This window comes from Lissotriton helveticus, chromosome 11, assembly GCF_964261635.1.
Source record: "Lissotriton helveticus chromosome 11, aLisHel1.1, whole genome shotgun sequence".
NCBI lineage: Eukaryota > Metazoa > Chordata > Amphibia > Caudata > Salamandridae > Lissotriton > Lissotriton helveticus.
The window spans coordinates 1,156,052,028-1,156,073,635 of record NC_136072.1 but is presented as its reverse complement, the minus strand read 5'-3'; the positions used below and the strand labels follow the sequence as shown (position 1 = coordinate 1,156,073,635).

Genomic DNA, 21,608 nt, shown 5'->3' with positions numbered 1-21,608 from the left:
TGCATCTCGCTCACCAAATAATGAAATGGCCACCAAGCTGGTGGTCACTGCTTAAACTTAAAGCGCTGCCAGGAACGGCCGTCACAGCGGTTCCTAGCAATGCTTTTTGCCATGTGAGGCACAGCTCAGTCAAGCATGGTGGAGCAGTAAGGCAAACTGGTTTCTTTTTTCTTTAATAAAAAAATAATAATAATCCGAAGCAGGATTTTCTTTTCAGAAATAAAAAAAGAGACAACGCTCCCCTTGTCATGGGAGCCTGGAGGGAGCATTTTGTAGTTTTCACCAGGGTTTTCCTGGCGTGGACTGGAAGTGAAAACTGACTGCTAATCCCACCCATTTAAATGAAGTGGGCAAAATTAGAGGTCAATCTCTCATAAGCCTCACTCTGTTGGGCCGTCGAAGGGGTTTAATCACGGCAGGGGCGGAGAAGTCTCCGTTGTGATTACACCAAAGGTCTGCCCGCATTTAAACAGGTAGGATGGACCCCAGTCTTAGTCAGTGGCATGGAGACTCCATTGTGACAGAGTATCCATACTGCCAAGATATAAATCAGGTCTTTAAATTGGACTTGGAGTTGAATCTCTGCTTGGTTTCATATGTCCCTACAGACTAGGACAACGTTTTAAAAGGCTGCGTGAAGCCATGAAGCTGTGACCTGCTGGGAAAAGAGCATCCCTGAATGAGGAGCTGAACAGCACATGCCTGGGGAAGCACACCCGCACATGTCTGGGGAAGAATATATGCCATAACATCAACACAATCGTTACAACAACTGCGTTGTTACATCGCAGTACATTATAACGCAAGTCATTACAACGACTTGCTCTAGATGACGCACTGGACTTAAGAATAGTATAATTTACTGTTCCAACTCCAGTGTGTACAACAGTAGGGAAGGTGTTGGAATCGTAAATTACACTATTCCTTTGTTTAGAGAGCCGTCTAGAGCAAGTCGTAACATATTGCGTTGTAATGTACTGTGATGTAACAACACTGTCGTTGTAACAACCGCGTTGTTAAGGTTGTTTCCCCTGGGGAAGACCACCTGCACGAGGAGCTTTACAACACGCGTCTGGGGAAGCACACCTGATCCCAGGTAGAGAAACAAGACTTAGAAGAATGGACGGTCTGCACGAAAAACCTCAGACTCAGTCCACCCAGAATCCAATGGAAGCCAGAGGTAAAGCTGATCCTGAGCAGCAAGAGCATCACAAGGGTCACTCAGGCCGCCCAGAATCCAATGGAAGCCAGAGGTACAGCTGATCCAGAGCAGCAAGCGCATCACCAGGGTCACTCAGGCCGCCCAGAATCCAATGGAAGCCAGAGGTACAGCTGATCCTGAGCAGCAAGAGCATCACCAGGGTCACTCAGGGTGCCCAGAATCCAATGGAAGCCAGTGGTAAAGCTGATCCAGAGCAGCAAGCGCATCACCAGGGTCACTCAGGCCGCCCAGAAGCCAGAGGTAAAGCTGATCCAGAGCAGCAAGAGCATCACCAGGGTCACTCAGGGTGCCCAGAATCCAATGGAAGCCAGAGGTAAAGCTGATCCTGAGCAGCAAGAGCATCACCAGGGTCACTCAGGCCGCCCAGAATCCAATGGAAGCCAGAGGTAAAGCTGATCCTGAGCAGCAAGAGCATCACCAGGGTCACTCAGGCCGCCCAGAATCCAATGGAAGCCAGAGGTAAAGCTGATCTTGAGCAGCAAGAGGATCACCAGGGTCACTCAGGCCGCCCAGAATCAAATAGAAGCCAGAGGTAAAGTTGATCCAGAGCAGCAAGAGCATCACCAGGGTCACTCAGGTTGCCCAGAAGCCAATGGAAGCCAGACGTAAAGCTGGTCCTTAGCAGCAAGAGCATCACCAGAGTCACTCAGGCTGCCCAGAAGCCAATGGAAGCCAGAGATAAAGCTGATCCAGAGCAGCAAGAGCATCATCGGAGTCATGGCGTTGCACTGCCATCCATGATCACAAGAGCCATACTCTGACCCAAACAGCTAAGGAGAGAGTCCGCCTCCACACCTCCAGTGTTGTGGAGGGGGGTGAATCCACTGGCTGATGGACATGATTCTGATTCCAGAACCGTTTGAACAATTTTCCTAGACAAGAAAGTTCCAAAGATGGACATTTTCTTTCTTCAAAACTTTACTTAATCCGATAACGTCCTCAGGTAACTTGGCTGGTAAACTCCTTTCAAGCAGGCTCTCCTCTGACAGCTGCAGATTACAAACTTCTCACAGCAGATAAGGTGCCCATACCTCCAAGGCAGTTTGGTCGCACGGTCAGCAGGATTCTTGTCCAGATGTGGTGCAAGGCTGGCAGCGGGACAGGAGGCAAGCAGAGCCTTGCCCTGCAGCTTAGTCCTCTCCAGCTGTACTGAGGTACGGCTCCTACCTTGGGCATGAGGGACCACAGAACACAGTACTGGTCAAGCTGGCGAGTGCTTATACTATAGTATACTCAGAGCTGCCCAACCAGCACTTCTGCACAGTTCATAATTCAGGGGGCTCCTCCAGTCAAATCCTGTATGGCCACTGCATGATCAGCTCATGCCAAGGGCTTCAGGCACAGAGGTACATTCACCCCATCCAGAAGATAAGCATTGGTAAAACCGATAGGTTTCCTCTATGTAAGATCTATTGGCTTCGTCAATGTTTTATTTGACATGTTGCACAGCGGCACGTGCTAAGAAAAAAAAAAGTTTAAAAAAAGTTTTTTAAAAAACACAATGAGGGGGGGCGTGGCCAAGACGGCGACCATGGCGGACGCAGCTTGAGTGAGCTCCGTCCCGCCGATCTTTTATCCTACCTAAATCCTGCGTTGCCCTGACCACCTGACACCCTGCATCGAGTGGCGGAAAGCGGCTCCAGAGGGGACCCCTCGACAACGCTTTCATTATCCTGGCGGCCCGGGATCGGTGACTTGCGGCGGCTGGGAGGCTGACCGGCGACGAGGCCTGAATCCCACGCCGCGGCCGGGACCTTGATTGCTGTGTGGCCCGCCCGGAAGTGGTGGGGAGCCGGGGAGCGCCGGCCGGAAGTGCCGCTTCGGCCACAACACACTGCGGAGCGGCCGGAAGAAGGCTGGGCTGCCCTGTGGGCACTCGAGCACCCGGAGCTGAGGCGGACACGGCGGCTGGTGAGGAGAGCAGCTGGGGCCCGGGCGGAGGCCGAGGTGGGGTAAGGAGCAGCAGCGCAGCCTGACGGGGGAGGGGACGTGTCTGGCCCTTCTCGGCGGCGGACTCGAGCCGCGGGGCACAGTAGCGCTGGAGCAGTGGGGGGGCGGCCGCTATACCGGCTCCCCTATCTGATCCCCCCCCCCCCCCCCCCCTATTTGTAGCGTGACCCCGCTGGGCCTCCCCCGGACACCGGACACTTGGAGTGCACCCACTCGGCGGCTGTTTCGGGCCGCGGCGAGGGGGGAGGGCTGAGAGGAATAACCCCCCCAGACTGTTACAGGTCACCAGACCGGCCAGCAACCCCCGGGGGCAACTCAATTTTGACGCCGGAGAGCGTGGCGCAGGCTCTGGGGTGTCCCTGGTGGACTATACTGTGGAGTGGGCGGCCCCCCATTGACCGCGTGGTCTGACGGCACAGTGCAGCACCTTCTCCGACCACCGACAGGGTGGTGGACGGCGATCACTTCATCGAGGGATACGCCGCGCCCGGTCGCCGACGGGGCCACGATATACCTGGGCTACCTCGGGGACGCTCGCCACCAGAGTCCACCCGCCCAGCCGGGGGTGCCCCTGGACCGTCGGTCCCCCACGACTGGGGACAACACTCTATCAGCGACATGACGAGAGGGGACAACAGTGGGAATGCTCCCAAACAGGGCCCGATGGACAAGTTTGCAGGGCCCAGCGGGGGCGCTGGGGCATCCGGGGGTCCCCAAAGCACCGGGCCGGATAACGCGGCGTTGATGGCGGCGATCACACAATCGAGGGACATGCTGGACGCGAAAATTGGAGCGGTTGGAGCCGACGTGACCTTGCTCAGACAGGATCTGCGCAATGCGGTGGCACGTATAACCGAAACAGAATCCCGAATCTCTGAAGTCGAGGACGACGTGGTGAATCTCAAAAAGCGAGTTGCTACCATGGAAGGGATCCAGAAGGGACTGGCCCTGCGGGTGGAGGATGCGGAAGGGAGGGCCAGAAGAAACAACCTGCGCTTTGTGGGCTTCCCGGAGGACTGCGAGGAAAGAAATATGGAGGCCTTCCTGACCAAATGGCTGGAGGGATGGCTCCCCCCGGACTCCTTATCGCGCTGCTTTGTGGTGGAGAGGGCGCACCGGGCACTTCTTCCCAAGCCGCCCGCTGGGGCTCGCCCTCGCTCGGTGATTGCCAAACTGCTCAACTACCACGACAGGGACGTTATCTTACGGCAGGCCCGCGCCCAGGACCCACTAATGTTTGAGAATCATAAGATCCTCGTGTTCCCGGATTACACAAAACTAGTTCAACAGCAGACACAGTCGTTCACCGCGGCAAAAGCACGGCTGCGTGAGCTCAAGATTCCTTATGCTCTACTATTCCCGGCGCGCCTGCGTGTGGTCTTCCAATCTCGCACTCAGTTTTTCAACTCCCCGGAGGAAGTGTTTGAGTGGACGGACGAGACAGTGCGAGTCAAGGTGAACACCCCCCCTCGGAGGGGCTCAGACTCGTCAACCAACGGAAGACCCCCGAGGACGCCTAGACGTTCACGTAGCAAGAGTAACTGGAGATCGCGCTCCCAGAAGCGCCCACCTCCTGGGGATGACACGGCGGAAACACCGGAGGAAACGGATCCTTCTCCCTCGAAATCTTGAGACCCACGCACTCGCACTGGCTCGGGCTATGGAATTGAAGGGTTGATGAAACGCCTTGATGACGGGAGCAGGTCTGGCGCTGCTCTTGGACATGCCACGTGCTGATTGACTCCATGTTTCCTTATTCATGGGTGGAAGGCTGGTCGGGAGGCGCTAGTACGAGAGCGGGCCTACTCCCGGAGTTCATTCCCGCGTGTTGGGTGGGAATTAGTTAGACACTTTGTGGGTAGTTGGGCGGGATCCATTGGTGCAGCGGCTCTTGGGCCTCCCGTTGGAGGGCTGAGATTGCCTGCACCGCGACAGGTACTTCAATGTTGCTGAGGTATGGGTGGGGGGCTGGAGGGGGGGTTGTTGGTATTGTTTGTGGGTGGGGAAGGTTTGCAAGGGAGGGGGCGGGGGTTCGGGGGATCCGGGGATGGTGGGGAGGGAAGTTGGGGCTGACTTTAGCGCGGTGTACACGGGAACCTGGAGGCAACTGAGTATGTGTGTGTGGCCTCAGTGGCCTGATGATTTCGGAATCTGGCAGACTGATGGCAGCTGAAGAAATGGGGGCGAGCCCCCCGCTAGCCTCGATGCGAATATTGAGCTGGAATGTGCGAGGGATGCTCGACAAAATTAAACGAAGTGCGGTTCTGCGTCTGGGGAAGACTGAAAGAGCGGATGTTTTGTTCCTCCAGGAGACGCACCTTTTGGGCACCAAGGTCCTTAGTTTACGTAGGTACGGATATGATCAGGTGTTCCATGCGGGGTTTGCAAGAGGGTCCAGGGGAGTTGCAATTCTGATACACCGTAGGGTCAAGTACACACATGATACACAATGGCTGGATGTGCATGGTCGATATGTCTTTGTTAAGGGGAGACTGGGGAGTGAGCCGGTGCTTTTCGGTAGTGTGTATGCTCCACCCCCACTTCAAGACGCCCTGATTGAACGACTGTTTGAGGTATGGACAGATGTCCCGCATGTGCTGACAGTAGTGGGTGGCGATTGGAACGATGTGATGGATGGGAGACTCGACCGCTGTAGGCCTGGGGAAGGTCGATTGTCAGATGCCACCACAAGATGGAGTAGGATGGCGCAGGGGATGGGATGGATTGACACTTGGCGACACCAGCATGCTTGCGATCATGAATATACATTTGTTTCTGCGGTCCACAAATCCTTTTCACGCCTGGACTACCTGTTCGTCCCACAACCCTGGATAGGCAGGGTAGACTCCACCTCCATACTCCCGAGGGGTCTGTCGGATCACTCCCCGATCGCACTGACGTTGAGCCTCGGTGTGAGGCGACAACCGTTTCGCTGGCGCCTCTCGGTGTGGCACTTATCGCGCAGCGATTATCAATCGCACATGAGAGAGGCTATAGCGCATTACTGGACGGAGAATGAGGACCCGAGTATAGATGCCATGACCATGTGGGAGGCCCTCAAACCTGTCCTTCGGGGCGTGGACATTGCGTGGTGCGCCGCGAACAGCAGGGCCCGCAGGCTAGAAGTGGAAGAGGCAGCTGCTCGGGTGCGGAGCCAGGAGGCGAGATGCCTGACGGGGGAGAGTGGGGATGCTGTGGACCAGCTGCTGCACTTTCAGCGGACGTACACCTCGTTGATGTTAGACGAAGCCCGACAGGCTTGGCTCGCTACGCAGAGCAGACTATCAGTGGGGGGACAAATCTAGCACAATGTTGTATAGGTTATGTCAAGACACATATCAAGCCCAGCCCCTGCCGGGCCTCCGAGATGTCGCGGGCGACCCTATTTCGGCCCCTGAAGTCCTGGCCCAGATGTTTGCTCACTATTATGAGACTCAGTATGCCCCCGGGAATCCCTCCCAGCGGAAGAAATTGACAGATTTCTCGCAGACCTTCCACCCAGAGCGCTCTCGGATGAGGCACGGGCCCGACTCGACCTCCCGCTGTCGGCGGAGGAGCTTGGAGAAGCTCTGGGCGGTCTGAACACGGGCAAGGCCCCTGGGCCCAACGGGTTCCCCTGCGAATTCATGAAGTTGTTTCACCTTCAATTGGGGATGCGCTATAGGAAGGCGCTGGAGGCGGCTCGGGATCATGGCAGACTACCAGCGGACTGGCGACACGCCGAGATCGTGGTTTTCTGCAAACCGGGGAGGCCCCGAGACAGTCCGGAATCTTATCGTCCGATCTCATTGCTGAACTTTGAAGCGAAAATACTGGCGAAGGCGTTGGTGAACCGCCTTCTCCCTTACGTCACGGACCTGATCCATGCCGACCAGGCGGGCTTCATGCCTCACAGGGCGACGAGACACAATATACGACGCGCTCACCTAGTGGTGGAGGCGGTACGAGCGGCGGGCATTCCCGCGGCCCTCTTGCTGGCGGACATGGACCGGGCCTTCGACTCCTTGAGTTGGACGTACCTCCGAGCCCTCCTCCTTCGGCTCAATTTGGGCCCACGTTTTCTGTCATACATTCATTTGTTATATACGGACCTGACGGCAACGGTCAGAATAGCGGGAGCCACCTCCAGTTCTTTCACCATCGGCCGAGGCACCCGGCAGGGATGCCCTCTTTCACCTTACCTGTTTGCTCTGGCCATGGAGCCGCTCGCGGCCTGGGTGAGGATGGACGCCCAATTGCGCGGTGTGGAGTGTGTGGGGGGCCCGTCAGACCGAATCGCACTCTATGCAGACAACGTCCTGTTCTTTCTCACGGACCTCAATAAATCGGGGCCGAGGGTCCTTGAAATAATGCGCATTTTCGGTGAGGTGTCGGGTCTTCGGCTTAATACACAGAAGTCGAAATTGTGGGTCCTGGGTGACAGGGGGACTTTGGGTCCCTGGGCCTCGGTCCTCCAGGAGGCAGCGGGAGGCCTCAAGTACCTTGGAGTCTTTCTGACTGATGTGCAGGGAGTGTCGTGGTCCCGTAACATAGTGCCTGTTTGGGACAGGATCCGCTCGGACATGCGGATGTGGTCCAGAATGCCCCTGAATGTCTATGGGCGCTCGGCCATTTTTAAGATGGTGGCCCTACCCCGAATTTTATATCAACTACAGAATCACCCCTACCCAGTTCCGCAGCAGTGGTTTCGACAGGTGAACTCAGCCTTGGGTCAGTTCCTATGGACCGGGGGAGCAATAAGAGTGGCGCTCCGCACCTGCTTCCTGTCGACCTACTGTGGGGGGCTGGCCACGTCAGATGTCCAGTCCTACTATCAGGCATCGCACTTACTTGTCCTCAACGAATGGTGGTATGGTGATCGCAGTGACCCGACCTATGCCCTAGAGAGGTATATGATGGACCCGCACACGCTCCACACTATTTTATACTCTGCAAGTATCCGGAAGAGACTCCCAAGGGTCACCCAGGTCATCTTCAAAGTGTGGCGCGATGCGCTCCGCCGCATGGGATGGTGGAACAGGCTCACGGGTGAAACTCCATTGTGGCATAATGGAAGGCTGCCCGGATTGGCTGCACTCCGGGGCTTCGAGGGCTGGGATGCTATCGGCATTTCGGAGCTGGGCCACGTCCTGAAGGGCACAGTCCTCAAATCGTTTCAGGCGTTGCAGGATGAATATAATATGCCCCGGTCCCAATTCTTCAGGTACTTACAGCTCCGACACGCCCTGGCCCCTGCAATAGCGGATATGCCATCCTTGCCGGAGTTTAGTCCCCTAGAGGCAAAAGTCTTTATGGGGGAGTTGGAATCGAAAAAAAACTCCACCATATATCAAACATTAGTTACACACTGTTCCCCTTCTCTTGACAAGTTGCGGGCGGTCTGGGAGAGTGACCTGGGAGGCTTGGAGGAGGAGGACTGGAGAGAAGCCCTGGAGGCCCCTAGGGGAGCAGCAATAACAGTGCGCCTGCGCTTTATCCAATTTAAGTACCTTCACAGGGCATATTACACGAGGGAACGATTGTGGAAGGCGGGGCTGATAGCCTCCCCGGAGTGTTTGAGGTGTGGCAGTGCGGTAGGCTCCTTCTTGCATACGGTATGGGGATGTATGCGGCTGCAGAAGTTTTGGACCGGAGTGTGGGACTGTTTGGAGGAAGTGCTGGCATGGTAACTCCCTCGCACGCCGCAGCTGGGCCTTCTTCACGTTATGGAACAAGTGGGGGGTAACCCGTATAAACGGCACTTGCTCCTGCTGGGACTTGCGATAGCCAAACGGGATATAGCCCAAGCCTGGAAGGCCCCCAAGGCCCCGTTGGTGGGGGTGTAGAAGCGGGGCATGGACTTTAGCATGGGATTGGAACGCCCGATCTTTGAGGCCAGGGGCTGCCCCAGGAAACACTATAGAATTTGGAAGAAATGGGCAGACTATAGGGGCCTGCCGCTGGACCCCCCGGCGCCACGAACCACTGATATAGACCACGTCTGTACTACCCCCAAGTGAACTGACCACATGTTGCTACCATGCTGCTTAGGCTCCAGTTTCTGGACAATGTGAACACCGTGCAGGGTGGGGGGTGGGATACGGGTGGGGATGCGGGGAGGGGGGAGGTGGGCGATGTTGATAGAACTTTTTGACCAATATTGCTTTTATATGCTCACTGTCTTTCTGCCACTATGGAAGCAGTGTTTTTTCTTGTGTTCTACCAACTGCTACAAAACTAATAAAATTTGTTCTGAAAAAAAAAAACCCACAATGAGAGCTTTTTTCTTAAAGGCCGTATTGCACAGAAGCACGTGCCGCTGTGCAACATGTCAAATAAAACATTGACAAAGCCTTCTGTTCAATATGTCTAAAAAAAACATTGGAGGTGGGGGGGGTGACCAAGCAACACAAGAGAGGTTCAGGGGAGGAGAAAGGAGGCAACAACACAACAGACAGCGAGAGGGAGCATCACAAGGGAGGAAGGAGGGAGCAGCAACACCATGGACAGCAGGAAGGGGAGGCAAGCAACAAGAGGGAGGGTCAAGGGAGCGAGGTTGGGGCAAGAGCCCGGATGGTGGGAGGAGCGCGAAGCCAGTGGAAGGGCACTGGCCGCAGACAAGAATCTATCCTTGAAACATGCCCCACGGCAGGGACAAACACTGGAAGCGACTGAAGGAAGCAGGAGGCACTGACCAATAAGAAGCAAGGAAACAATTGACGTTGAAGCCGACCAGTGGTAAGTGGGGGGGCTCTAAGTCTATTTTAAGCTTTTATTTGTTTAAAAAAAGATTTCAACAGCACATGCACCGTCTCAGGCAAAACTTTAAAAGGCCTGCTCCCTTGCCACTGATCACACTACCATCACTGTCAGTCTCACAAAGCCCAGGTAGATAGAGCAGTTCACATCTCTTGAAAAGGAATGCACTATGGGTGACCCCTCGACTGCAGAGCACTCACCGGGTTCTCAGCCCATTTTAATAATGTGGACCTCTATCAGCCTGCATGATGATCAGGATAACTGGGCTACAAATCAAAAAAAGTCAGAGACTTCACATGGCAAACAAAATAGGGCAGAGCCCTAAAAAGGCTATTCAGTCCCAACAAGCGCCAAATCCTGGTAACAGGCCTCGTGGGAATCTGTAGAGCTCAGGATCAGAATTGGGGTCACCGGCATTAGGTCCTGAGCAGTTCATGCAATAATGCGGTCTGTGTTCACATAAATTATTGAAAGCATTTACCTCTTGTGGCTAGCTACTCCCCCAATCAGCCCCATGCCACTGTCTGCTGTCACCCAAGTATATGAACCTGTTCCTCTCGGCCCTTGTCGCAACTCGCTGCTCTTACCCAAGTGCATCACATTGTTTCTATTGGCCCCTTTTGTGGCTTGATATCTGCTGTACGCTTTATATTAAACCTTTTGCTAACATCACCTGCCCAAGATGGACTGCTGTCTAAATAAATGAAGTATTTCCTACTGACCTCTCCTGTTATTGGGTTGGTTCCATATTTTTTAATCCAAGGAACAATGCTCCTGTTGAGAAAAAAAAAGTGTTTTTGTTATTAAGTCGGAGATGCGATACTGGTGAAGCATCACTTAGGTACATGTAGTAGATGGAATATCACATTAGCCAGCAGTCAGAGTTGAGAATAAGGAACCAGCATTGACTCTCCCCCCTTGGCCTGTATCAAGTTCATAACTTAGTGCACAATCTAGAAGGCCTTCCACGCCAGCATGCCAGGCTACCTAACAAACACACGTGCAACCTCCGTTGGCCAACTAACCACCAGCAGCCGGCCCACTGCCCAAGTGGAATCCCAAGGAGCCAAAAACAGAAATACATGAACACACAACTTCTCATGTTCGTGGCCAAAACTCTGGACTTTTAGTTTGTCCCTCCTCCAATTACAAGTCACTAAAGAACGGACTATTCCTGAGCTCACGATTCCTTAACACACTCATCACTTTCGCCTCCTAGGGTCACAACTTGGCGTCCCACTCTTAATACTGCTATCATTAATGTTTTGTAGGGTCTCTAAATATGAACTACGATGCAAACTGCTGTTAAATTAATGCTTAAAGTTGAACATTTTAACTGTTAATTGCTCTCTGGAGGACAGTGACTTAAGCTCTGTGAGAGCGAGAGAGGTTATGAGCTGGGGCGAGGGGGGTGGGTGGGAATTGTGGACAGGGTTAATGCTCATGACAATATTCTGATTACCATGTGTGTAATGGTACTTTCTTGTATATTGACTGACTCATAGACTTGGTTCCAAGTACAACCTGCTTTGATTGTTATTGGGCTGGTAGATGGTCCCACTTGAGAAAACTGTATACTGTTTGTCTGTAGCTGCCTCGATATGTAACGGTCGTGAGAATGTGTATGGCGCTGTAACCTCACACCGTATGTTTTTTTTTTTTTGCTTGAAATCAATAAAAACTATTTATTAAAAAAAATGTAAATTGCTATCAAATGTGCATTGAGCTTCCACCCTAAATATCTCTGTACCTCGCCGCCCTCCGCCCTCCCTTCCCGCCACCGCCGCTTTTCCCCGCCCCTTTTTCCATTCTGTACCCTCCCCGCTCCCGCCTCCCAGCTGCTCCGCCCACCCGCGCACTTGGCCTTAAATGGCGACCGTGCGACGCAGGTGAGTGTGACCCACTTGTGGGACACCCCCGCGCCGCACGGCCACCAGCTGCTGCGTGTGCCCCTTGCCTGCCCTCTGCCTCGCTGCTGCCTCGTTTGCCGGTTGCCGGCTGCCTCCGCTGCGGTTGTTTTTGCCCTTGTTTTGTCATTAAATTGTGCCTGTTTTGTTTTATTTTCATTTTGCCCTTGTTTTGTCGTTAAATTGTGCCTGTTTGCTTTTATTCCATTTTCCCCGTGTTTTGGTTTTTCCTTCCTTGTTGTCCGCCTACCTCGCCGCCCTCCGCCCTCCCTTCCCGCCACCGCCGCTTTTCCCCGCCCCTTTTTCCATTCTGTACCCTCCCCGCTCCCGCCTCCCAGCTGCTCCGCCCACCCGCGCACTTCGCCTTATATGGCGACCGTGCGAACGCGCAGCGGTCACGCGCAGCGGGTGCGCCGATTGTGCGCCGAAGGCGCGCCAAAGGTAAGCCCGTCTGCGCCCGTCCGCGACCGGATCGCGACCAGCGCCAGGACCCCTGGCCCACGAAGACCCCGACCGACCCGCCTGACGTACTCCGCCGCAACACTCATCGCACTCAACCCCGGCGGGACCCACGGATGCTACCGAGCCACTCCGAAGCACACCCACGGACCCTTCAGCTGCCACGCCTGCAAGTTCACCTGCATCCGGACCAGCCTCGCACCAGCACCCGCCAAGTCGAACACCAGCAGCACCCACCTCAAGTGCATCCTGCTCAACACCCGCTCCGTCCACAGACATGCCATCGAACTCTGGAACCTCCTCGACGCCACAGCCCCTGACGTTGCCTTCCTCACGGAGACCTGGATGAACGCCTCTTCAGCTCCCGACATCGCCATCGCCATCCCGGAGGGCTACAAGATCGTCCGGAGGGACCGAAACGCCAACCAGATGGGAGGAGGCATCGCCATCATCCACAGGAGCACCATCCGTCTCACGACCAGCACCGACAACACCCTGACCAGCGCCGAACACCTGCACTTCCAGATCCACACCAACCCGAACGCCACCCTCAGAGGCACCCTGATCTACCGACCCCCTGGACCACGCACGCAATTCAGCGAGGACATCGCCGACTTCGTCAGCCCGCATGCCCTCCCCTCCGCTGACTACATCCTCCTGGGAGACCTCAACTTCCATCTGGAGAACAACAACGACCGCAACACCAGCACCCTGCTCGACAACCTCGCCAACCTGGGACTCAAGCAACTGGTGTCCACCCCCACCCACCTCGCCGGACACACACTCGACGCAGTCTTCTCTTCCAGCACAGACATCGACTTCAGCCACGCCACAGAGCTTCAATGGACGGACCACAGCTGCGTCCACTTCACCTTCAAGAGAACGACGACCCACCAACACCAGCAACAGGCTGCCCGCAGAAGCTGGAACAAGATCACAGCAGACCAGCTCGCCACCGCCCTGAGCCAGCACCCTCCTGCCGGCTCAGCGTACCCCAGCCAGGCCGCCGACAACCTCACGAAGTGGATCAGCAACTGCGCGGACGAACTCGCCCCACTGAGGACCCCGCCTAGCAGACCCGGCAGCAAGAAGGCCCCATGGTTCACCGACGAACTCAAGAGCTCCAAGAAGAACTGCCGAGCCCTCGAGAAAGTCTGGAGAAGGGAACCAACACCGGACAACAGGACCTCCTTCAAACTTGCCACCCGGAAACACCACCAGCTGATCCGCGCCGCCAAGAAAACAGCATTCAAGGACCGGTTGGACAACAACGCACACAACTGCAAGGAACTCTTCAACATCGTGAAAGAGCTTTCCAACCCCAGCGCAGGACACAACGACATCACCCCATCGCAAGACCTCTGCGGCTCCCTCGCGTCATACTTCCACAACAAGATCGCGGACATACACAACAGCTTCAACAACCAACCAACGCACACCATGACCGAACAACCACCCCCCACCACCACCCTCCACGCCTGGACCCCGATCAGCACCGAAGACACCATCCGCACGATGAACTCCATCCACTCCGGATCACCGACCGACCCCTGCCCTCACCACGTCTTCAACAAGGCCGACGTTGTCATCGCACCCCACCTGCGAGACATCATCAACACATCCTTCGACACCACCATCTTCCCTGAGAGCTGGAAACACGCCGACCTCAGCGCTCTACTCAAGAAACCAACAGCGGACCCCACCGACCTCAAGAATTACCGCCCCATCTCGCTCCTCCCGTTTCCAGCCAAAGTCATCGAGAAGACCGTCAACAAGCAGATGGCCGCCTTCCTCGAGACGAACGGATCCCTCGACCCATCACAGTCCGGATTCCGAGCCAATCACAGCACCGAGACCGCCCTCATCGCCGCCACCGATGACATCCGAGCCCTGATGGACAATGGAGAAACAGCGGCCCTCATCCTCCTTGACCTCTCCGCGGCATTCGACACGGTCTGCCACCGCACCCTAGTACGGCGCCTCAGCAACGTCGGAATCCAGGACAAGGCGCTGGAATGGATCATCTCCTTCCTCGACGGAAGAACGCAGAGAGTCCGCCTACCACCGTACAAGTCAGAGGCCTCCGAAGTCATCTGCGGCGTCCCCCAAGGATCATCTCTGAGCCCCACCCTCTTCAACGTCTACATGAGCCCCCTCGCGGCCATCGTACGCAAACACAACCTCAGCATAATCTCCTACGCCGACGACACCCAGCTGATCCTCTCCCTGACCAACGACCCCGCCGCCGCCAGAGCCAACCTGCACGAAGGGATGAAAGAGGTAGCCGAGTGGATGACGACCAGCCGCCTGAAACTGAACTCGGACAAGACGGAGGTCCTCATCCTGGGCTCCTCACCCTCCGCCTGGGACGACTCCTGGTGGCCTCCCGCCCTGGGCACCGCACCCAAACCAACAGACCATGCACGCAACCTGGGCTTCATCCTGGACTCCTCCCTCTCCATGACCAGGCAAGTCAACAACGTCTCCTCGGCGTGCTTCAACATCCTACGCATGCTACGGAAGATCTTCTGGTGGATCCCCACCGAGACCAGGAAGACCGTCACCCAGGCCCTCGTCACCAGCCGACTGGACTACGGCAACGCCCTCTACGCCGGTACCACCGCCAAGCTCCAGAGGAGACTCCAGCGGATCCAGAACGCCTCAGCCAGACTCATCCTCGACATCCCACGAACCAGCCACATCTCCGGACATCTGAGAGACCTTCACTGGCTCCCCGTCAACAAAAGAATCACCTTCCGCCTCCTCACCCACGCACACAAAGCCCTACACGACCAAGGTCCGAGCTACCTCAACAGCCGAGTCAACTTCGACGCTCCCAAACGCCACCTCCGATCAGCCAACCACGCCCTCGCCGCCGTCCCCCGCATCCGAAGAGCGACTACAGGAGGAAGGTCCTTCTCCTACCTGGCCGCCAAGACCTGGAACTCCCTCCCTCCCGACCTGCGCCTGACCCAAGACCACCTCTCCTTCAGGAAGAAGCTGAAGACCTGGCTGTTCGAGCAGTAGCAGCACCCCCCCCCCCCCCCCCAGCGCCTTGAGACCCTACGGGTATGTAGCGCGCTCTATAAGTGTCACTGATTGATTGATTGATTGTACTTCATCGAACAAACTACGACAGATTCCCACTCCATAAAAGTTCTATATACACACACACACACACACGCACACACACACGCACAAAAAATGAAGGGGCAAAAGATCCATTATATTTTTCCCCAATCAACAGCAATCAGATATACACAAAAGAACAGATCTGGACAGTGGACGTTCTGCTCTCTAGTTTGGGGCGTGGTGTCCTCATCAGTTTATGGGAGATCAGCAGATAGGCAGGACTCGTAGGGACTCGTAGGGACGCCACACTACCCGAGACAGATATCAAAATGCATTGCTTGATCATTTTAATTCTTGAATAGTTTCTTTTTTATATCTGCATGAAAAAGGAGATGGCATGTGCTCCTCACATAATGTCTGTGAAGGCTTCTTTTGAGCAGTAAGAGGTTACGGAGCAACAACCTGTGTGGGTACCATCAGTTACAATGGATAACGCTGGTCTTCAGGGGGGTGAATTCTTAACATTTAAAAGGGAGGTTTTGACCAGTCATACGGGTTTATTTTTATAGGTCTAATTGCAGATTTTACGCTGCCTTACTCAAACCACAATAGTAGGTCTGAAGCCATGTTTTACATGGTCACTGGAGTGGAAGGCATAATTAGTGTTGCAGTCTGCTAGCAACATTTAACTTATAGGCAATAGATGCATTTTGTACCACATAGTGGGGACTTATAGGAGAGTTAAAGGGGGTGCATAGCCACGTTAACACCGATTAGCAGAGATACAATGCACAGAGATTTAAAGCCAGCAAAAATAGAAGGTCCAGCAAAAGATGAAAAATATGGAGGAACCATGTAGAAGGGGCTATTTCCTACAATCCCTCAGTCACAGTAAACCCCTACATAAAACAACATCTGGTATACTAAGCAACTATAAAAGTGGCAACAATATTTAATAATAACTATAAACAACAACTTACAGCAAGTCGAAGACAAGGCCATCTGGTGTGCACATTGGGTATTCGAAGGGCTGCAGGGATAAACTGAAGGAGAGGAAGTTAGTACAGAAATAAATGGGGCAGAGACACCAGTGTTCAATGATTTTGGCAACGTGCCCGACAAGGCTATAGCGCCGCGATGAGGTGGTAGGGGAAAAACAAGGTTGAACAAAAGAAAATATATTGCCTTCTGTGTGTAACATGCCAGCATACAACAAATTAGGTCTATTTATGAAGATGAGGAGATTACTTTTTATATCGAAGACAGAAAAGAATGTTTATTGGCACGGAAATTTGCAGATAAGTGGGAAAAAACACTCCATTTCTAGCCACAGACCGGTGTCTCACCTGCAATGATCAAAGTTCAGGCGCCGGAAAGTGCTTTTGGGAATCTCTGTTAAAAGGAAAAAAACACAAACAATTACCAACAAATGTTATGGTGTACTCTACACACAAAACCCACAGAAGATATTCATGAAGTAAATGTGGATGTTTATCACCAATTCTATAAATAGCTTCATTTCAGAGAACAGCTCCGATCCGCCAGCCTCGCTCTCGCCCCGTCCCACGAATTCACAAAGCCACCGCCGGAGGAAGATCCTTCTCCTACCTGGCGGCCAACACATGGAACTCCCTCCCCTCCCACCTACGTCTGACCCAGGACCATCTCGCCTTCAGGAAACAACTCAAGACCTGGCTGTTTGAGCAGTAGCAACTCCCCTCCCTCCCAGCGCCTTGAGACTCTAACGGGTGAATAGCGCGCTCTACAATTTTTTGTAATTGATTGATTGATTGAAGGTGGAGGTAATGTGACAAGAATCCCAGACTTCAACAACTGCTATGAAACAAGCAAGACAGACTAGAGTCCAACACATTCGTGGAAGTAAAAACGGAGAAGAAGGGGGCATGGGCAGCAGTCAGGATCACACACGAGGGATGCACCTGCACAGTCCACTAGCCTAGTCTTTTAAAAGGCACTGTGCATTCGGTCAAGTCTTATCAACAAAGCAATTTTGTACACATAAGTTGGTAGTGCTGAGAAACTAATGGCAGAGCAATATACTCTGCAAACACACTATATTATATTTTCACTGGGAAAAAATCTATGGTTAAAGTGATGGTATAGTTAGGTGAAAAAGTCAGGTAATAATAAAAATGTTAAACTAAAGGAAAAACTATTGAAATAGACCAGTAACAGTTCACTGAAATAACTAACTTGCGCCCCATCATGTACAGTGATGTCATCAATGATGTAATTTCAGTTATCAGTGATGTTAACAATGATGTCGTAGAAGAGGTCATGAGTTGTATTATGAAAGGTTCTAAGCAGTGCATGGCGAATGTCCAAGTTATAATTACTTCATTTAAATAGTGAATTTGAGTGTTTGAGTTTACAATAGTATTCTTTAACTGCCATTTTCCCCCTAACCAGTAAGTCGCATTAATCTTTGGTCTTTTCAGTGAATTTTTTGGGTTTCTTTTAACATGAAGTAAGATTTTATTATCATAGCCAAGAAGTCAAACCCCCACCTCGCATGGCCTTTACCTTTAGGTCTGCAGCCTTGCCCTGTGCATAAACCGCCGACCCCCACCCCTTGCAAATGGCAACCCCCCCCCCCAGCCATGCAACATCCAACAGACAACCACCCAACTTTTTTTTGTTTTGGTCCAAGGGTGATCCTGCAAATTTTCACGGGATCCACAATTAGTTCTGCGAGTCAGTTGTGACACGAAAACTTTTTCTTTTTGCACTTTGACCCCATAGGGTACAGAGTACCTACCTCCACCCTTCCTCCTTACATGTTCCTTTATTCTAATTTTCATGACAATTTGGACAGAGTCCTAAAATGGCTGCTGCAACATTTCTCTTCATGTAGGGCTAACCAATCACAGCACTCTGTCTTGCGGGACTGACCCCAGTTCTGCTGGACAAGCCAATAAGAATGCAGCATTTGTCTGTTTTTTTTACTTGGTACTCCCCTCGGTAGTACTGTGCCGCTAAATATCTATACATTTTGAAACGTAATATCTCAAAAACTACTGAATAGATGTACACCAAATCACAAAAAGCAAGCTTTGTGCCAAATTCTGTGTAATTCTGTTCATCTGTTTTGGCGGTAGCAGGGTCTAAAATTCCTATGGAAAATTGCATGGGGGAGATGAATCATGGCAACCCCCCCCTTTTTTTTCTCACCCCCCGCTGGACCGATCACCGCAAATCTTTCCAGAAAGGAGCGGAGGTGGATGAACTTTTTTCTTTTAGAAAGTTCTGTGAAGAAATACATACAACAATAAATCGCCTCTCGCAGACGCAGACGCCATGTCATGGCGTCTGCGAGAGGCGATTGATTGCTGGGAACATAAGCATCAAAACTGCGAATGCAATTGAAGAACAGTTTGTTTGTTCAAACCGCACCCCACCGCTGAACTGGTCGGAGATCACGAGCAATTAACAGCTCATCCAGAAAAAAGTCTCCTGAAAGTCCACGTTCCACGACATGATTTAAACAAGGTCTAACAGTACTTCACGAACCTCACCCTCCGTAGGCAGTCGGCGGATGCCCTCTGCGCTCTTAAATACATCGACAAACACCGGAATATTCACAAAGACGAGACATGGCCAACCATTCGTTCAGATCAGAATAGTCAAGCCCTGAAGAGAGTTTGGTAATTAAATACCTGGACTCGAAACGCGTCGGCACAAGCCTTGTAGCATAACAAGGATCATTGATTCGTATTCATTTCAAACCGACAAGCTGGTCTTTTTTCTGTCTAAAAAACTTCAATGTTTAAAATGTATTCATGTTATAAATGTGGTATATGTATTGTTGAATTGAACTTTATCAACTTGCATATGTGTTTTGACAAGTATCATTTCATTATTGTATTGTTGTCTTTTATGGATATAATTTGTTCTATTAACTATGGGATTTTGGTATGTGAGTAGAAGTTGAAAAGCCAATGGTATTCTTTTTCCAGGTACAAATATATGCTCAAAAAAATGAAAACACTGAATGGAATGATAATTAAATTTCCATGGTAAACAGAAGAAACGTGTTTATCATTGTTGCTTTCAGTAATTGCAAAAACCAAAATATATGAAGGATAGGCAAATTTCTTGTGTTTAACTTTAATTGGCCCTGCTTATCCTTGGTCCCTTGGGCCCAACTCCTCCTTGTGTTAGCTACTGATAGGCCATATTTTTAAAAATACCTTACTAATATTCTTGAAATGAGCAGAATGGCGAACATCATTACAACACTGATGGCAATCATTCTAACACTTGAACCGTTTGTAAAATAATATGTAATCTATGGAGATTCACTTACAATACATGTTAACTGAACTTCTGGAAATAACTATCTGTGCCTTATAAATCTCCAGCTCATCCGGAAATTGTCTGTAGCACTATATAACAACTCTTTAATGTCAACATGTGCACTGCAATCCACTGGTGAATAATGTAGTGTAAACATAAACTTTTGTTTTTCTCACACAATTTGGCAACAGAACTTTGATTTAAGCCACAACCTTTTTGTAAAGTATGTCTGCAAATCACTCTGCTTGCACTCAGTCTCTACCTTGTTTGAATGTAGTACTCTTTGCACTTAATATTTTGTCAGCAGTCAAATTGTGCAGCATATAAATGTTACCACACTGAATCAGACTTCTCTTTAGAACTACACTACTTGTATTTCATAGGTGTACACAAGTACATACAGTCAAAGTATGCTGTATAGGTTTGTGAGCCCTCTCCTACTTACTTTCTTTTTTAAAATGATCTACTGGTTTAGAGAGTAATTTGAATAGTAGTAGCTTGGATGATGTCATCAATAATGTCATTTAGTTTACCATGATGTAATACGCAAGGTCATAAGCAGTGCATGATGGGGACGCAAGTTTGTCAGTGATTTTTTTTTTAAACCAGGGATGTGGAACCCCTATAGCCTGACATCTGGGACATATTGTTTGGGGTCAAGGGCAACAGGCTTTCATGTGTATTGTGTCCTTGGGACAAGTAGGCCCTAGCCCCTACAGCGCAAATCCTTCGGCACCAGTTTACAGCACCACATTGTGGATCAGGAAAAGGCATTGCCTTCCGTTAAGGTAATATTTGTGTCAATGTGTTAATGCTGTTCAAACTTGTATTTATGGTTCATTAATGCTAAGGCTTTATTATTAGGGTGAGAGCTCTAGGTAAATGTTGTAAGCTAAGACTGCTCCACTGACAATGGTTACAATGGTTTCCAACGTTTAGCAATATGAGGCTATGTATACTGCTCCCAGAATGCGCTTTGATTAGATGCAAATATATGCAGAAGCTTGAAAGCAAGATTGATGATTCTTTGCTTTCAAAATAAAATGTTCACAAAAAAAAATGCAAAAACATTTCGCTAAACTACTGAAAAAATGTAGGTACTATTTCTTTGTAGCATTATTTAGTAAAATGTGATGATGTACACTAGTATTTACCAAAAATATTCATAATGGAAAAATCAGTGTAACCAGTTTTAATAAGATTATGGAAACAAAAATAAACAAACATCAGTAAAGCCAGTAGGTCTGAAATTGGTGGTCAGCCTTTTGGTTTGTTCAACGTGTGACTGATTTTGGAATGGTTTTGTAAAACCTTATTGGTGTGGGAGCTGCCGGGCCCTCGCCATTATAACAAACATTAGCAAAAGCAGTTTTGGTCTCAAAAAGCATACATTACACAGTAGTTCCTGGTACTGAACAAAACGACTGTCAATATGCTCCTAGTGAAAGAACAGAATGGTGTCACTCACAGTGAAGCTAGCCGACAGAGAGAGAGACAACATTTTAATAAATACAAATGGTCATGGTTAATGCCCGACCTAATTAGGGGCCCAACTATTAAATAAAGTGCACTCCTGTCGTTGGATTAAGTGCAGATATACGACTTTCGGGAATTCACAAGACTTTGCAGAAGTGGGCCAAGAAATAGTTCTCCTAGAAAATATTTGTGAACTGCATTTTACCATGAGCAAATATGCAAGTGTAGATTTGCTTATGCGAAAAGTTCACTTTCCCTCGAACCACTTTTTTTAACCAACCCTTGAAGAAGGTTTATGTCTGCCATTGTCAGGAGGAAATATCCAAACTTGCTCAGTATAAGAAAAGATTAGAAAAGAGTTGGTGAAAACATGCAAGTTAGTAGGTTTGCACAGACTCAAAATGGTATTCTAGTCCTGGAAGTATTGTTTACCATTACCTTAAGCCCCAGTATGTAGATCTGCAGAA

The 21,608-nt window shown here is 51.1% G+C and overlaps 1 protein-coding gene across 1 annotated transcript in view; it reads right to left on the bottom strand.

Moving 5' to 3' along the window:
- The window catches only part of PPIL2 (peptidylprolyl isomerase like 2), a 361,075-nt gene that overhangs the window by 302,405 nt on the left and 37,062 nt on the right, over positions 1–21,608 (bottom strand). The window contains exons 3-5 of the mRNA XM_078667958.1: positions 16,695–16,740; positions 16,329–16,391; positions 10,633–10,684 (exon numbers count right to left, since the gene is read on the bottom strand). Coding sequence (XP_078524084.1) covers positions 10,633–10,684; positions 16,329–16,391; positions 16,695–16,740 — 161 coding nt within the window. The remainder of the gene's footprint in view (positions 1–10,632; positions 10,685–16,328; positions 16,392–16,694; positions 16,741–21,608) is intronic.